This window comes from Periophthalmus magnuspinnatus, chromosome 24, assembly GCF_009829125.3.
Source record: "Periophthalmus magnuspinnatus isolate fPerMag1 chromosome 24, fPerMag1.2.pri, whole genome shotgun sequence".
Lineage (NCBI taxonomy): Eukaryota > Metazoa > Chordata > Actinopteri > Gobiiformes > Gobiidae > Periophthalmus > Periophthalmus magnuspinnatus.
The window spans coordinates 23,392,523-23,411,645 of NC_047149.1; the positions used below are offsets into that span (position 1 = coordinate 23,392,523).

General features: G+C 37.8%; 1 protein-coding gene across 4 annotated transcripts in view; it reads left to right on the plus strand.

Moving 5' to 3' along the window:
* atad2b (ATPase family AAA domain containing 2B) overlaps positions 1-19,123 on the plus strand; it is a 146,785-nt gene that overhangs the window by 82,750 nt on the left and 44,912 nt on the right. For all 4 annotated transcript variants that reach the window (XM_055232040.1, XM_055232042.1, XM_055232043.1 and 1 more), the window contains exons 25-26: positions 13,450-13,578; positions 15,614-16,138. In XM_055232040.1, the coding sequence (XP_055088015.1) occupies positions 13,450-13,578; positions 15,614-16,138 (654 nt within the window). The remainder of the gene's footprint in view (positions 1-13,449; positions 13,579-15,613; positions 16,139-19,123) is intronic.

A 19,123-nucleotide genomic window follows, 5' to 3' on the forward strand; every position in this document is an offset into this window, starting at 1 on the left:
GCACTGGTGACAGTCGTAATTTAATAATCTGGTAACAAACTTTAATACACACACCTGAACCTGTTTTTAATGTTTTATATGGACTTGGATACTGTTTGTTTTGGGTTTTCTTTCTGCTTGTATTGCATTTTAAACAAGGGCACCTATGAAAAAGAGTCCACGTGCTCTCATTGGGTTCCCCTGTATAAATTAAGAACAAAGATATTTCATGACAAAGTACAATGTTATCTATAGGGAAATCTGGCTCTTGCGCCCCCATGTGGAAGAATGACATCCTCACATTATAGAATCACTAGTCTGAGAACCACAGTTGCTGTAAAAAGCAAGAAGAACTATTTGTTTGAGAATGTCAGTCCCAACCTCAACTCAAAACTCCTCCCCAGAAGTCGCAGGTGACGGCACTGGCCCGATCAATACTTCATTAATGTTACAAGATTGAGGCACTAAGTCCAGTCGATTCCAATGAGGCCCAATGACAAAAGGCACAAACCAACACTGTTGTACTACTGAACTAAAGAGAACTTAAAATACAACCACTTAAAGGTTCACTGCGTAACCTCGACTCTAGGATCTGCCAACTTGCTTGTCTCCAGGAAGTTGCTGTTCCATAATATTGAGTATGGTATTAAACTTTTCTATCTCCATGGAGACAAGCAGATGGGGTAAAGTTACAGGTCAGATCTGTCGAGAGGTGTGTCCTTAGTCGCATAATTGAAAAATATGGACAACTGAAATTTAAAAAAATTGATCGATAGTTTAAAGGGCCCAAATCACACTATTTTCGGATCTGTTTTAATGTTTCTTCATCACAAACATACCTGGAGTTCTTTAACAGAAAACGCTCTGTTCCACCTTGTGATGTCATGTGGTATCACAGGAAGTGCTCCGTTTTGTTTTTAAACCCCACACTCACTAGATTCATTTGGATGATTTCAGCTTTAGAACTGCTTATTTCTACCAAACAAAAGGTAAAATGTAGCTGTTAACTTAAACTACCACTCCATGACATCACAAGGTGGAACAGAGCATTTTGAGGTTTGAAGATATACAGAGACTAATAAAAGATTTACTCAAACATTCACTAGAATCAGCTGGAATTTCCTATGTTTACTAAACTAAATTAAATCAATTCATGACATCACAAGGTGGAACAGCGCATTTTCAGGTTTAGAGATGTAAACGCTTCTAATAACAAATCACTCAAACGTGTGAATCCATCAAAACACAACTCTAGGTATTCATTTGAGGAGGTAACGTCATTATAACATGGTTTAAAGCTCACAAGAGTCAGTTTTGTGTAATATAGCACCTTTAATGTCATACTATTCCAAGCAAAACAATAACATCACCACGGAAACAAGCAAGTGGTGTACCCTTCACCAGAAAAGTTCCACATTGCACACTGTAGTATAACGTGCCAAGACTTGAAATATGAGGTGGTTGTGGAACTTCTGAATGGGCCTTCTAGAAATTTTACTCAACAAAAACACAATCATTCTTCCTCATTTGTGGTTTCTGGGCTTTGTTTAATAATTTGCAAATATTAAATGATAAATCAGTGAATCAGAAATTTCAATTTGCAATTTTACCCTAAGCCTTTGGAAGTGTTATTAAATTGTCCATCTGCTTCACTAAATTGCCTCCTGAAGCGTATTTCTCCAAAATAGTGATTTTTCAAATGGAGGATCAGAAGCTACAAGTTCTTGGGATCTTTTTGACTTTGTTGTTGCCCATCTGCTTTGACAGGTTGGATTTTTCATTTTTACATTTTATCAAAAGGCGCTCAGAAATGGTTTGTCCCAAATGAGCTGTAACCCATCCGCAGAGCTGGGTAGAGTAGTCAAAAATTGTACTTGAGTAACCGTAACATTACTTTAAAATAATATTACTCAAGTAGAAGTAGAAAGTAGTGCTCCAAGAAATTACACAGGAGTGAAAAAGTAAATTTTCTGATGTTATGACGTTTCCTTGAGTAGTGTTTTCTTTCATTCACACATGTTTAACGCACAAATCCTGCATATTTTGACTAGGTTCTTCTCTCAAAACACTCTGTTCCACCTTGTGAAGTCATGCGGTAATACAGGAAGTGCTCAACTATGTTTTTCATCTCCATGGGTCTTCACTTGAATCATTTGGGTGTATTTAGCCCTTGGATTCTCTCAAATCTCTACTGAACTAAAGGTTAAAATGTATCTGTTAACTTGCAAACGTCCACTAGATGACATCACAAGGTGGAACAGAGCATTTTGAGCTTTGGAGATACACAGACTAAAAGTAAAGTGTTACTCAAACGTGTGAATGAGACAAAACACAACTCCAAGTCTGTTTTTGAGGAGAAAACTACATCATAACATGGTTTAAAGCTCAATTTTGTGTAATATCGGACTTTTAAAGAGTAACTGTTGAGACGTAACACTAGTTTATAATTTAAAGTGAATGTAATTGGTAGAACAAAACAAAAATTTGAAAAACTAAATCATATCTGAAGGAGCGCTGCAAGACACAAATGTTCAAATCATTTCACATTTCATATCGACATAAAGCTTTTGTCACTTGTAGACTTACAGTTGAAAGAGGAACCAAAAGTTTTAAGAGTACGATTGAGAAAAGTGCTCTGAATAGTACAATTTCTTAAAGTTTCTCAAGTAAATGTAATTGAGTAAATGTAACTGAGTACTACCCACCTCTGCCCATTCTCTTTGAACCTCAGCCATCTTTTCGTTGCCCCTGAACTGTTTGTTTTGTTCAACATTTCGAACTCTCCAGACGCGGTTGTGCATGACGCTCCTAGTAGTTTTGCCTTTTCGAAAACTGTTCACACCTGCCCATCTGTCACCAAAACCATCCCTTGATTCTTGACTCAGATGGTTGATTTGGTCTACAGCTGTTTCGTGTTGAACGCATCTGGAGCACGGTGATACAGCCTGAAATTTGTTATCACGTTACAGTGGAGAGAATTATAAAGTTTAATCGTCAGTATAACTTACGTTTGACAAAATATCAGAACCGTGGCGTTTGTCCCAGGTACTGTCGGCCAGTGTTTCTCAAACTGTGGTGTACGTGAGCTCCCTCTAGTGGTATGTGGATTCCTTTATATACATTTGGTGAATTTAGAGTCTGGTTTTGTCTTTGTTTTATTCTGGTAGAGTTAATCTTTCATTTGGTATTCGGGATTCAGAATACAGTTATCTAAAATCAAAGGAATAAGGATCGTTCAACAGTTATCAACGATATCAGAGAATTTCCCCAAATATCAATATCGGCCCAGTATCGGAAGTTTAACTGATATTTTTTATGCAGTGCCTCATTGTGTTTCCATGTGTCACTCCCGGTTTGTCCTCAATTTTATTTATTTCCCAGATAAATACATTTTTTCATTATTTTTATACAAAGGCGAAAGGTTGATTCGCCACAACAGCAAGACAAGTATCGGATATGGTATCTGTAAAAAAAATAAATAAAAATCTATATCTGACTATCAATACAAAGGAATTTATTGTGATACTAGATTATAGTTTTATTTTTTTGTGTTCAAATTAGAAAATAAAAACACTACTTTTGTTTATGTGCGATTTTTTTTATTTATTTTTTCCATTTTTTTTCCATTAGGTTTTAATAAATGCATAACAAACATAAAGCTTTAATTTTAATCCTAGTCCTCGTTTTACACTATGAATACTTTAACATTGAGTTGCCTTATATTAAAGTACAGTACACTGATTAGACCATTTAACTTAATACATTTTACTGCAAGTGTTAAGTATTCTTCCAAGCACTGCCTATAGAATACTGTACCTCATATCCTGTACGCCTTAATTAGACAGTGCATGCGTCTGTATAATAAAGGCCCATACGTGCCTATGCGTTGGAGTGCAGTATAAATGAGCCTTCATTCACAAGTCTCTGCCATAGCCATGACACTTTTAATTATTACAAAGTGCTCTCTCTGCCACTCACGCTGCTCCCCCCTCATCTCTCCTCCTTCCTCTTCGCTTCAGTGTGTGTCCTGTGTGGTCGGCCGTTCATGCTCTGCCAATTTTCATGCATTATTTAAGAGGCCAATATGACGATCCATTTGCGATGCTCTGTCTCACCTTTTACCCTCTCTGGAGAACACTGCTTTTCCACAGTTGTCACGTCTGACCCCGGGAAACATCTCTTTATTTTTACATTGATTGTTTGTTGTGGGCTTGCGTGTGTGTTGACGAAGGGTTAAAAGTGCAACAGGGCAACTATAAAAAAAAAAAAAAAGTGTTTAATATTAACTCCCATCATATTTTCTTTCATATCTTTATGCTGTGGTGCCTTCTGAGAGCCATATTAAAAATACATTGACACATCTTTTAGCAGTAGGCAGTATTTCAGGCTTGGGAGTTAAAATACACACTTGTCCAATACTAGTCATTGGTTGCATCTTCCTGAGTTCAGATGGGCGTGATTAACTGATGGATTAGCCAATCAGAGACACACATGGTCTGTTCGTATCAAAACAAATAAGGCTCTTAAGAAGAAAATGTATCGCAAGGAACCAAAGACTGTTTAAAGAAGTGGATTCACCCTTTAAGCACTGAGCACATTATAGATCAGTATAGCTCGCCTATTCTTTTAGCCATAAAAATCATGTTAAATGAAGTATCAGAATGTACTGCAGTTTTTCACACAACTACCTCTAATTTACATATCCATCCGCATTTTTTCTTTGACGCATTTTTAAGTGACAGGAAAAATCCCCGCGGCACCTGCGCTCTGATTGGTCGTCTTCGAGGGACAACGGAGGGAGATTACCGTAATGACAGTAACATTTTTAGATATCCACATTCCTCTGCTTTGAGACGCCGTTTGAATTTACACAATGGCACAATTACGGTAATGGAAAGTCCGTAACCGCGAGTCCATCTGCGACGATAGCATCCAGCGCTATAGGGTTAAGTGAGTGTGACGTCACTCATAGCATTTGGCTCCAGTCAAATGAAGCTCATCAAGGCTAACAGTTATAGGGGCCAATTTGGCGCAGAGTTCCATGTTTGGAATTCTGCAACCAAAGAGCCAATCCGGAATGAGGCTGTTCCAGATTGGCACTGGTGGTTTAACAGGGAGTAGGTGCTTAGCAACTCTGTCAATCAAACCTGTTGCTAATGTTATGGGAGCACCCTCTGGGAAAGATGGGACCTGATTTGTCTGTTAATAATGTTCATATCTTGATTTAAGGATACAATAGTGAAATAAAAACACCAGGATCAAATTTTAAGAACAAAATTATAAGCCTTTCAGCAGTTGGCTAACTTAGCAGCTAGCAGGTTATCTATGTCCATTTGTATATACAGTCTATGCAGGGGACTGAGAAACATTATGAGTTTCATCAGAATCAATAAGCGAACCACTAAATTCTGTTAATCTGAGGTGAGGGAAATGTGATTTTGATCAAAACAACAGCGGACCAATGAGCTCCTTCGATTCACACACGTGTCACTAAAATAAACAAATGTGATTTCATGGCTGATGGAGCGAGTGGGGACCAGACTGATGTAAAAAAAAATAATAATAAAAATACAGGGATATCATTTTGGATTCACCACGTAACAATATTCCCTGTCCTGGAATGGAAAAAAAAGCTTATGACCGATTACTACACGTTGCAAGGTGACAGTTCTGTATTAAACAAAAACTTTGAGAAGCAGAACCAAACCAGTGGTCAAAGACTGAAGATTGGAAGTCAAAAAACAGGTTAATGACAAAAAAAAAGATGTAAAAATGAAAACAACAAAAGGAGGAAAAGAGGATGATAAATTACATGCAAAATAAAATGTCCTTTTGGTATTAAAATATGGATTATTTTTTTATATTATTTTGTCACACTCGGAAACGGAACAAAACTCATTTTTAAAAAAAAGACAAATTAAACCCCCTTTTGCACACACACGTCCTATTGATTGGGAAAAACATCATAGATTCCCGGCAGGTGCGTTTTTAATCCATATGCCAGTGAAGTTCAAAGAGGAATAGGTTTTCTTTCCTTCTCTGGCGTGTAATCCATCGCCGTCTTGTAATAACAGATCATATCAAAGGAAACCCAAACCGCAGATACATCTCATCTCAGGACTGACGGCGCTGGGAAACTCTCCAGTCTTGCATCTGTACTTTTGGACATGGTTTTGATTAAAGTCAAAAGTGCAAGACTCAAGGAGAAGGAAATTTTAACCAGCTTTCAAATATGGATTGCTGGCAGTGTTGGGGAAAATTTAAGTTACAGATTACAGAACCGGATATCTGCATTAAAATGTATATATTGTAATGTATGGTAAATGGTCCAATTTTTATATTATGCGTTTCCCCCTTCGAGGCACTCAAAGCAAAGCAGGTTACATCAAGGAACTGCTATTCCATCCACACACATTCATACAGCAGTGTACACAGACTCTGGGGGCGAGGGGGGGGTTAAGTGTCGTGCCTCAGGAGTATTCATCTGTGGGAGCTGAAATCGCACCGCCAACCTGTGGGTCAGCGGATCGGACTCTCGCTCTACATGGTCCAATTGGATTACTGTGTACCTGATGTTTTTACTGTCTTAAAAATGTGCGAAAAACAGAGTAGAACTAATTTATTTGAACAGTTTGCAGTGGTCATAAGTTCTTCATTAGCTTGATGCATGTGGACCATCCTAATTACTCACAGAGATTATAAGCTTGATAAGAATTTCTCAGCTTTCAGACTTTATAATGATGCAGACAGTACACAGTGGACATTTTTTGAGCTTAAGACCTGCTTACACAATATATCTGTACATTTTGTTCAAATAAATGGAGGAAAAATCATGTACAGGGCTGTTAAAATACCGTCACATTAAGATATATACTGTTAGTGTAAAAGCAAAACACATTTTGTTCAAATACATGGGGGAAAATCATGCACAGGGCCTTTAAAATACTGTCAAATTGTGATGTGTAATATTAGTGTTAAAGTAAAACATGGTATTAACACATGCGCTCTCATTACATAATACTGTGCAGTTTCAAGACAAATTTTCATTACCAAATACCTCAATATATTCCTTTTGATTTCAGTTCTGTCTTCTGAAAACCACCACATAAAAAAAATAACTACCAACTATCCAAAATTCGTATTCTGAATGTGTTTTCGGTGCATAGTTACTTCCCAATACTGATCGTTAGCCATTTTATTACAGTGAAAATCGAATAAACCACGTCTTCTCTCGCTTTGTTCAATATTTATTTCTTTCATGGCGAACTTATAATTATCAAGTCTGTGTTTGATTAAATCTGCCCATGGATATCCGCATGTTTTGACTTCACGTTAATTAGTCTGATGTACTGGCCTTGAATATTGTTTTTTGGAACTCTGATAGTCGAGTTTCGTAGCATTATTCAGTCATACCCTCCAGCTGTCTTTCCATTGACTGACAGAAAAGGGAATATTTCTTCTCCAGAACCACACAGTTTCATTATATCTATATATTCCGTGCTCGGATGTTTATCGCACTCCAAAAACAGCCTCCAACCACAACGCGTTTTGCTGTGACAGTTTGTGGGTTTTAACTCCACCCACGACATTTGAAGGAGGTTTAAAGTGGAGAGTGACCAGGGGCGGGGCCTGGACATAAAAGTAACAGTGTGATTGGTCTAATAGATATCCACACTTCAAAACCCGCCTCTGCACCCAGGTGTTTGTAATCAGAAGCACCTGGCTTTAAACAGGGCAGTCCTTTGTGATGTCATGTAGCACTCGAAAGTGCAGTGGCCACTAGAGGCAGCACGCACTCAGTTTTTGACTGTTGTTGACCAGAAAACTGCCTAGTTTGTACTAAAAGTTCCAAAAAAGAACTAGGAACAGTAGCTAATGCTAGTAGAACTCCATGTACGAAGTTTAGTAGCAAAAAAGTTGATTTCATATTTAGTTTCTCTTTAATATTAAAGGTCCTACATTACGCAAAATTGACTTGTGTGACCTTTAAGCCATGTTACAATGCCGTTAGCTCTTCAAAAACAGTTTGGCGATGTATTTTGTTTCATTCACGTATGTTTAATTAACCTTTTATTAGTCTGTCTACATCTCCAAGGCTCAAATTGCTCTGTTCCACCTTGTGATGTCATGAAGTGGTAGTTTTGAAGTTAACCGCTACCTTTTGCCCTTTGTCCAGTAGAGATTGGCAATTCTAGAGCTGAAATCATCCAGATTATTCTAGTTAAGGCGTATAGAGTGTAAAAACAGTTGAGCACTTCCTGTATTACCGCATGACATCACAAGGTGGAACAGTGTTTTCCGTTTGATCGAAGAACTCGGCTTTAATGTGCAGGGTTTGCGTGTTAAACATGTGTGAATGAAACAAAACAACTCCAGGCATGTTTGTGCTGAGGAAACATTATAACATAGATCAGAAAACAGCGTAATATGGGCCCTTTAATGCGTTTAAATTGCTCCTCATTATCATTTTAGTGATGTATTTCTGTATTAGAAGAACCAACTCTAGTCTGTGCACTTCACCCTTCTTATTAGTCCATAATTGGCCAATGTTCTTGATCATAAAACCTCAACAAGCTCTTAACGTTCCTCTTTTATAGCCCCTTCCTGTAATTAGCTGATTAAACAATTTCTGGTCTGAAAATGTCTTTGCTGGCACATTTAAATGACCCACTGTACTTCACTTATACAAATCATTAACTTTTTGCTCAAGTGTGCTTTAGACTTCCAACTTCCAGACTTTAAAAGACGGTGACTTTGTTCGGGGGTTGTGGAATAGACGCAGTTTCCCCTGTCAAGCTGTGAACCCCTTTAAAGAAGTTAATACAGAAATTAATTAACCTTCAAACGGTAACCTACGAAATGAACCATGGTTTTTAAAAAAAGCACGTAGAAGTAGATGAGAGATCTTGTACAGTGGTCCTGACAGGCTGCGTTAACCCCGCTAATTGTCAGGTTCATTTTCAGATGTCCCTAGAGTGCTGACTTGTGGTAGCGTGCGGTGTTTTTCTATCTACACTTGTCTCTCACGTTTTGATGTTACAGTTTTAATGCTGGGACCCATGTCAAGCTGTTAGAATTGAAGGTAAAAACATTGCGGTTAAAACTTGCTCCCTTTAGTGTTGGAAAATTAAAATTGAAAAGTTGATTGTACGATTTTGGACAATATTGCGATTAGACCTATTCTACAAAATTGACTTTTCAGAGCTTTTAAACATGTTGTAGTTATTCCTTCTCAACTTTTACTCAACCGAAGTTGTTTTTGGAGTGATTTGTGCATGTTTGAGTAATCTTTAAACGCTTATTTTCAAGACGCCATGTTGCCGATCAATCCCGTTTTCACCTCTACCACCATACGCCCCCGCTTCGTACTTATTTAATTTTTCAGATTTATTTTCTTAACCGGTGATTACATGAAGGATTTAGCAGTGTCACGTTGTTATTTTGGGACAAATGGAACAAAAATCTGCGGCTTGCTAGCGTGACGTGCAGCTGTCCATAGGGGGCGCCAACAGCTACACGGCTCTTTGTTGTAATTACGTTTACGGCGACGTCAGCTCCCATTGGACACTGCATTTTTCTAACACAGAGCTCAGCGAATTTCTTTTATTAAGTTGTTTTAGATGAATATTATGATTTAAAATGTGCAAATTATAACGATCCACGAGTGTCATAGATTCAAACTATATAGCACATACAACTATATAGCTCAAAAGATTCAAACTATATAGCACATAAAAGTACAATATGTCTGCTTTAGCACTTACAAGAGCATTAACATTGAAGAGAGACTGAAATATGAAGATTTTTCAATAAAAAGATTAGTCATTTTGTTTGTTTGTCTCTGTACCGTTCCATTATCTACATAATTCCAGCCTTTGCGATTTGTTTATTTCGCCCCGTTGATTTCAGTAATAAAGGTGCATTATGCAACTCCCTGTCTCCATAGCGACAAGGCTTCTTTACATTCTTCTCTATATTATAATTGGCCCAATGCAAATTTCAGCACCAGATAATGGGCTAGTTTTTATTTTGACCCTGTGCTCTTGTGCTACTTCTGATCAACACTAAACCTGTATGTACGGGTTTCAGAATGATAAGTTCAGACCGTTGCCATGACAATACAGAATATTACATCGTATGAATGGGGGGAAAAGTCCTCAAAATGTTGCATGTGACGGGGCTGAAATCCACAAATAAAACCATCTAGTTAAACCTTGAAGTTATTTTTAAATATTAATAACTTCTCAAATGAGTATCTAATTCTAGTACCTGATATTTTTTCCCCCGTGTGTTTGAGCAAAATTTGTCTCACCCCATTCAGCAACTCTTGAGGTCAAAATAAGATGTGCTTATAAACTCATTGAGGTGAATAATTAGAATGTTCTGAATGTACAAGTGAGGAATAAGTAATAAGACCCCTGCAAACAGTTTAAAATGAACTAGTTCTGTTTTTTGTGTTTTCAAGAGTGTAAAAATCTGGTGCAATACTTTTAATATCTGAGTATCTTATTTTTGTTGCTAACCTGGACCGCCTCACTGCTAGCTGCTTGTAACTACAGATGGGAAAATACACAATAATATCAATTATCGGGGAAAAAAGCGTCGACAATAATCGTTTGTGGGACATTTTATATAATCGTGATAATCGCCAACAAACATAATTGCTGTTGTATCACCAGAACGTACAGAAAAAGCGACTTATCCATAGGGGAGTTGACGGGGGGGGACAAACGTATCTGTTGTCCCGGGGTTTAGGGGCCCAGAATTGGACTCTCTTCCTATTAATTTGTATTAGACGGGGGCCCATGTATCACTTCTTGTCCCTGGGCCCCCAAATTGCAGTTGACGGCCCTGTTCATCCATAATATTCTCCGCTAGATCGTAGTTTTTTTCACTGATGACAAAGTACAAGACTATAACAGTTCTTTAAACATGGAACTTATTGTCAAGATTAAAATTATAATTCAAATCCATAACATTTCAAACTGTCAGCAATTGTAATAATTATTGTGATATAATCGTTAATAATCGCAATTATTTTGACCGTGATGATCGCGACACTAAATTTCAATATCGTCCCATAAAATAACATGAGCTACTTCTGTTTTTCATGTTTTCCAGAGTGTAAAAAATCGAGTACAGCGTCTTTTCTTTCTGGGCATTTTATTTTTGTCGCTAACCCGGCCCGCCTCACCGCTAGCTGCTTGCGACACGTGAAGAGCTCTGAGAAAACGAGCTCTGGTTTTCCCCTTTCCTCTTTAAAACCCCCCATGCTCCATCTGGTGCCATTACTGTCCAACATTCGTAATATAACAAGAGTGCGTTCTACCGCTCCAGCCGGTAGCTTCAGTCACCCGCTGCTGTTTATCTCTGAAAAGCCATCTGACCGCATTTAAATATGGTCCATCTCCGCGGGACATTTGTTATAAAACATATTTTGCGTTTTGTAGTGTCTTGAAATTGCAAGTTATTGTTAGTTTTATGCAACGCTGGTTGCTTTGTTAGCTAAACTTTTTGATGTTTTAGCAAGAGCTTTGAGTGTTAAACAGGCTGGAGTTTTCTGATTGGATGGTTTTTGCATGTTTTAATACGTTCTTGTGTCCTGTGTTTGTAGATATTTATTTTGTGTCATTTTAATGGTTGGAGGGTTTGAAATACTCAAATGACCTAAGGATAGAGGCTTCAAGTGTTGGATGAAGTACTCAGTTTTGTTAAGTAAAAGTATCACATGAAAAAATCAACGTAAATATTAAAGCACCCGTTTAAAAATGTGTTTTAAGAGTAAAGAGTAAAAGTATTTCACACAAGTGTTGCTAACTTGTGTGTTTTAAAGTGTAAGTGTCGTGATATTGATAAAAACTGAGACATATTTTGGTTGACGGTGACAATACAAATCAATTTCTTATTTTTGTTTGCTCAAAGCCGAAGCTTGAAATCAAAAACTAGTCGGGATGTTACCACGAACATGGTCAAAATAACTCCTCAAATTATGTGTGTGGCTCTCAGCTAAAAAGTACTTTTCAGAGTCTGGACTTTTTTAAAGCTAATCTAAAGACCTTTTTATTTAGAAAAGCTTACTGTTGATGTTTTTAGCAATTAGTATTGGTTTAAAGTTCTTGTTTTATTGTAGTGCTCTGAGATTCTATGGAATGAAGAGTGCATTATAAATAAAATATATTATCATTATCGTTATTTTCATTATTTTATTTTATTTATTTATTTTTTACTTTTCAGTCCTGTTTACAAATGCAGTGGAGTAGAAAGTACAGATACTGCTCTCAAATGTAGTGCAGTAAAAGTAAAAAGTATCTGCTGTAAAATGTACAGCAAAGTACAGATACTTAAAAATTCTACTCGCGTACAGTACTTTACCAATTATACAGTGGTGGAATGTAACAAAGTACATTGTAAACACTGGTTTAAAAAAAAAAAAAAAAAAATACATATGGTGATGGAGGCAACTGAGAAGTAGTTTTGATAGACAAGTTTTATTCCATCAAAGCTATTTAAAGATGTACTACGCAACTTTTCGCATGTTGACTCTAAAACCTTTTTGTCTCCGGGGAGATGTTATTTTTTTCAACAATGCTCCACAGTATGGCATTAAAGGGTCTTATACTATACAAAAGCTTCCTGTGAGCGCTTAACCAAGTTATAATGTTGTTAAAACACAACTCCAGGTATGTTTTTGAGGAGTTTTTTCATTCACACATGCTTGAGTAACACTTTATTATTCATCCGTCTCCATCTCCAAAGCTCAAAATGCTCTGTTCCACCTTGTGATGGCATGAAGCTGTAGTTTTCAAGTTAACATTTAGGGTTTTTTTACCTTTAGTTCACTAGATTGGATTCCAATTCCAGGGATGAAAATTACCAAAATGATTCTAGTGAAGGTGTGTGGAGTTTAAAAACACAGTCGAGCACTTCCTGTATTGCCACGTGACATCACAAGGTGGAACAGAGTGTTTTCAGTTTGAGAGAAGAACACAGCCTAAATATGCAGGGTTTTCTGTGTAAAACATGTATGAATGAAACAACATACAACTGTAGATCTGTTTGTGATGAGGAAACACTATTACATAGATCAGAAAATATCTTATGTTCCCTTTAAACATCTGTCACGTATGAGTCTAATTACAGGTCAGATCTGTGAAAAGGCTCATTAACAATAAGAATTTGTTTTTTGGGAGAATTTCAAGGTATTTTCTCAGTAATAAAAGTGCTTCATCAGTTAGATAACATGTTTAATGCCATATTTTGGAACATTGCCATGGAGACAAGGAGGTGGCAAACCATCAACCCGAAAAGTTACATAGTACATCCACTTTAACCCGTTTAATTTCGTTCACATTTCTTCTTTCTTCATTTTGATAACTCCTTGTCAGTGTTTGTCTTTAGCATTTACTACTTGATGGACACATTGCAGAACGTATAAAATTAATCTAAAAATCTCATTCCTTCTCTTTATAGATTATATAAAACGTAAGATGCGGCGGCGGTCATGTTGGGGTCGAGGAATCATCCGCAGAAAGAAATACTACGTGAAGAGTAAATACCAGGGAACAGAGGCTGAAGAGGAGGAAGAGGAGGAGCATGAAGGTATCATTACTATATCAATTTATCGTTTAATTAATAATCCACGGAACAATTTTCACTACCGGGGAATTTTTTGGTTATTTTTTCTTTGTAAAGTGGTAAGATTTGAGCTGTGGAGGGTTGAGTAAATAGGAGCGATATAAACATTATTGGTAGAGCAGTCGCATCCACTGACTCAAAGGTCGGTGCGATTCCAGCAATTCCTTGGGCAAGACACATGGATCTACAATAAGAACTGGGTAAGACATTCCCCCTCTGTCCCAGGGCAAGATCGACTAGTGGCCGCTCCATAGGTACTGCAGCTGACATTACACGGTGGGAGTCGCTAGCCCGCATTAAGGAAGTACTGTATTTTCCGGACTATACGTCACTCCATACTATAAGTTGCAGCAGTGAAAAAATGCATAATAATGAAGAAAAAAAACATGTAAATCGCATTTTTGGGGAAATGTATTTTACAAAATCTGAGAATAAGAACAGACATTTTATCTTTAAAGGCAAGTCACAATAATAACAATAAAATGGAGCAGTACAGCACGCTAACGTAACACACAGACAACAAACTGAATACGTGTCTGGCATGTTAACGTCAGATATTAACAGTTAATCAGATGCGCTACGCTAACCTAACTTATGCGGCTTGTCCACAAACACGAGAGACACACGAGTTCTTTTCACGAGTTCAAGATCAGGCTTACTGTGATCTTACTACTTCATCTCAGTTCACACCGTAGAACTAGCAAACACATGAATATAACATAAGCTCTGGCTCATATTACATATACACACAAAACTGCACGTGAACGCATGGAAAATATACATACCACTTTGGCCAGCGAGTAAAAAAAAAAAAAAGTTGAACAGAAAACTTTATATTTTACTTTTCAATTGTTTCTTAAATAGTGCTCTTTCAGGTAAGACTTAGCATTAGCGTAAAAAGCTGAACCGAAAAACACAAAGTAGTTTTCACAACCTTAAAGTAGACTTATCATAAACTAAACATTTACGATATTGTTCCAAATGAAAAATTATCACTGGTCTTATAAATGAAGGGGAAACAAGTAAGGGGAAGTTAAATATGAAATGTATAAAAGAAAACGAGTCAAGTAAATTTTCGTACAGGTATTACAAACACACCAGCACCATCTAGCGGTCAAGCAAGTGAAGTGTAAAATGTATAATCAACCGTGACCTAACACATACATAAACGCGTACATGAAGCATAGACAGAACTGGTTGTTTTTAGTATGTTAATGTAAGATATTAACAGTTAATCAGATAAAGCATAAAAAACAAATCTAACAAGTTTACTCTGGATCTCACTCCAAATCAATAAATCCATTGAATTCTTCATCCTCGGTGTCGCGTCTGAACAACTCCCCCTGCTCTGGAAGTGGACGAAGCATCGCTCCGGAAGTAGATGGCTGTCATACTGGTACACAAGTCTAGAGCGTCCTCACGTGGTTCTCGGTGTGACAATAATGAAGATGTGAAATTATATATTTTAATAATTTCACATATAAATCGCATCTGAGTCTAAGTTGCACCCTCAGGCCATACTATGTAAAAAAAGTGTGATTTATAGTCCAGAAAATACAGTAAATCAGAAGAGAACATGTTTTGGGACCATGCATCAATGAGCACAGGCCAATGAAAACAATACAACACATCTTTGGGTTTACACAATAAATTGAATTGAAATTGAATTATACTTGGAAAGACACTTGACCCACCTCGCCCCCCGTGCCTGCGTACACTGGTCTATGAATATTTGTGTGAATGGGTGAGTGCCTCCTTGATGTAAAACACTTTGCCTTGAGGGTTATGTAAAAACGTGACTATTTACCATTTAATTTTTGTGGTCAGTGTTTATCATAGATACCTTTTTATTTGTCACTACTTCTGTGGAGCTTCATTTTTCATTTATTACAGTTGTACATTTTGAATATTTTTTATGATAATCGTTCTTTAAGGTTATTGTGCCAGTGTAATATTGTTATGTTTCAGTTATATAATGTCTATATTTTCTTCTTGACAGGCCTACACGAAGGAGAGGGCGAAGGAGAGGGCGAAGGCGACACGTCATGTCTCACTCTGGACGAAGAATCTTCTTGTGACACTATGGGCCCTCAAACCAACGGACACTTACCCCACCTCCCCTCCACGGAAGAGGAGAGCTCCAACGAACCGCCCGAGAACGAATCCACAGCCAAAGACAATTCCGATAAAGTCCCACGATGTCCCGATGTTGAAGCCAAACCCGAGAGAAATAAACGGCCCTCTATAGAAATATCAGAATCTTCAGACACAGAACCACCGCCCAAGCACATAGACGGTTTGCTAGTGTCAAGAGTCGAGTGCGTCAATGGGAACGAGTCCATGGATAGCTTGGATTCGCACAGCCTTCTGAGCAGCAGCGAGACGGGGGGGAGTCGGACCACTTTGGACAATGGCCCCGCTAAACCTGAAACTGAAGAGCACAACAGCCAGCCTACTCAGGAGCAACCTCCCCAAGAAGAAACGACCATCACAGAAAGTGTAGAAGATGAGACGAGTAAAGAAGGTAGAGTCCAAACACTTTTATCCTGATATAGAAACTTTGACTTCACAGGGCCAATATTACATGTTTTTCTTATGTTACAATGTTGTTTCCTTATCAAAAACATACACAAACCCTGCATGTTTAAGCTGAGTTTTGTTACACCTTGTGATGTCATGTGGTAATACAGGAAGTGCTCCACCGTGTTTTTAAACTCCGTACACTTTCCCTACCATCATTTGGATAATTTAAGCCCTCATTTCTGTGTCACTCAGAAAAGATTGGTACAGAGTAAATTATGTGCAACATTGCAGTTACATCAGAATCAGAATCAGAATCAGAAGACTTTTATTGCCATAGTCTGTGAACACAGTTCACAAACTAGGAACTTGATACGGTGAAAAAGTGCAACATAAACACACTGAATAAATACAAATACAAATAAGAGCATGCACAAAGTTAAAAAGATATGCTTAAAAAAATCAAATGAAATACTTAAAGGGAAAAAATATGTACAATAGCAGCATCAGAACAACAGTGCAAAGTGGCTTATTAAAGTGACCGGTGTTATAAAGTGTCCAGTTTAGTGCAGATATTATAGAGTGTTCATGAGACAAACAGCAGAGGGGAAGAAACTGTTCTTATGGCGAGAGGTTCTGGTCCCAATGGACCGTAGCCTCCTGCCAGAGGGAAGTGGCTCATTGGGGTCTAATTGTGAATGTATTGGTTAATTACTCTTAAAGGGGCAGTCCCTTAACTAACTTTGGTCCCTCTGACCTTCATCCGAAACGTACTAATAAAAGTGAACCAAAGGTGAGACAGTGTACGGAAGTCTTCTTAAAACCTTTCAGGTAATTTCAGCCCTGGAATTGCCAGTGTCTTCTGAACTAAATATGGTTAAAGGCGGCGTTTAACTACCACTGTGTGACATCACCAGGTGGAACAGAGCATCTTGAGCTTTGGAGTTGTAGACAGACAAATAAGGCAGGATTACTCAAACATGTGGATGAAACAAAACATAACTCCAGGTTTGTTTTTGAGGAGGGAACAGGATTATAACATGGCATAAACCTCAAAAGAGTCCATTTTGTGTAATATAGGATCTTTAAAATATGATACAACTCCAATACTGAAACAAAACATAAGCCTGAAATCAATATAAAGCCAAGCTCGTACCTTCTCTTTATGTAAGACAGACAATGGTGTTACTGGTTTTAACACAGAGATGATATAGATTTTACTTATTAAGAAAATGCGTAGTTTAAAATAAAGCATATCTACATTGGTTTTAACAGCTTTATTTTTCAATATATCCATTTTGAATCTTGACAGTATACAGTGCCTTTTATGCTTCAGACACATAGATTATCTAACAGTTCAACATAAATTACCTGCCAGTGGGATTCCTTTCAGGTTGTCATTGGCTGCTGATAAGCTTGGGAAAAAATAAAAAAGCTCTTTGTGTGTGCGTGCATACATTTGTCCCTTCAGGGCTTCCATAGCAATGGCATCCAGCTGTTAACATTACAGGCCTGAAATGATTCTTTTTATAGTCAATCCTACTCAAAGCGTTCTATATTTTGTGAATTCCAGTCACTTTAACTACATGTAGATATCAGTTTTCCACAGTGTGTTGAGCTAATTAGGATTATTATGTTGACATTTGGGCATGTCATCAAACTGAGCAGATTTGTTTTTCATTAGCTCGCGCACACACGTCTGAGGAGGCTATTGAGGTAAGGGTAAAATTCAAGGTGTCGGCCTCAGTTTTCTCTTTTTCATTTTAATTACTTGTTATTAAATCGCTCCGGTTCTTGCTGAAACGCAGACAGACGCTCTCTACCTACTGCTTAATTACTCCGGTAAATTTTCGATTAGCACCTAGCGCTTCAGATTAGGGGTTTAAATGGGAAACGCTATGAACATAAATGCTTTGGTCTCATGTAAGCCCAAGTACATGTATTTTTATCCTATGCTGTCGTTATTATGAACAACCACATGTAGTGCGCAAAAACATTGATACAAAGACTGAAAGCCAATGGGATTTTAAAGGAGCAGTATGTAACTTTTCAGGTAGGGAGTCCACCAACCTGCTTGATTTTGATTTTTGATTTTTTTCCTGTTAATGTTCCACACTATTGTACTATCTCTTCGTTTTTATAGTTCCTAAACACTTGCAACACCTGTAACTTGTCCTAACAGAGTTGCCTTGTTATTTTCATGAAGATAAATAGATTTAATGCCTTACTGTGCAACTTTCCAGTTACAGCAAGAACATAGAAACAAGCAGATGCCAGACCCTCCAACAGAAAAGTTATATAGTGGCCCTTTAACAAAACTTTTCTATATTTTCAGACAGGAATGGCCCTTCATTTTAACTTCTCCATCTTTTTAGACAAGAATATTACAGGTCAGATCTGCGGAGAAGTGACCCCACCCTCATAAAAACACGTAAACAAATACTAGATAAGTTTAATGCGATTTGAACATCCGAGGCGAAGCATTAACATCTCCATGGAGACGAGCAGTTCACCAGACCCATCCATCCATTCATTTTCTTTCCGCTCATCCGGGGCCGGGTCGCGGGGGCAGCGGTCTAATCAGGGACTCCCAGACTTTCCCACACCCCAGACACTTCCTCCAGCGGGACCCCAAGGCGTTCCCAGGCCAGCGGTTCTGTTCAGTAGACCCCTCACCGCAAAAGTTACATCGTGCACCTTTAAAATGTCTAAACTTTATAGAATGTATTAAGACTCTGAAGTGATTTTGAATGGAAATGCCCTCTAGTTGCTTCTTAAACGTTTATATATTTCCCCCTTTTTTTTTTTCATCCTTTTTAAACTTTTATGCAAAGTTTTTCTTCACATCTTTTCAGACGTTCCTTATTACTCATTACGGCGTATTTGCCTCCTTCACGATTGGTTCATTTTGAAGAAGATGATGCCCTTTGATCTCTTGTCAAAAAGCAAATGAGTTTGATTAAAGGATCACACTGTAGTAGCGGAGGCC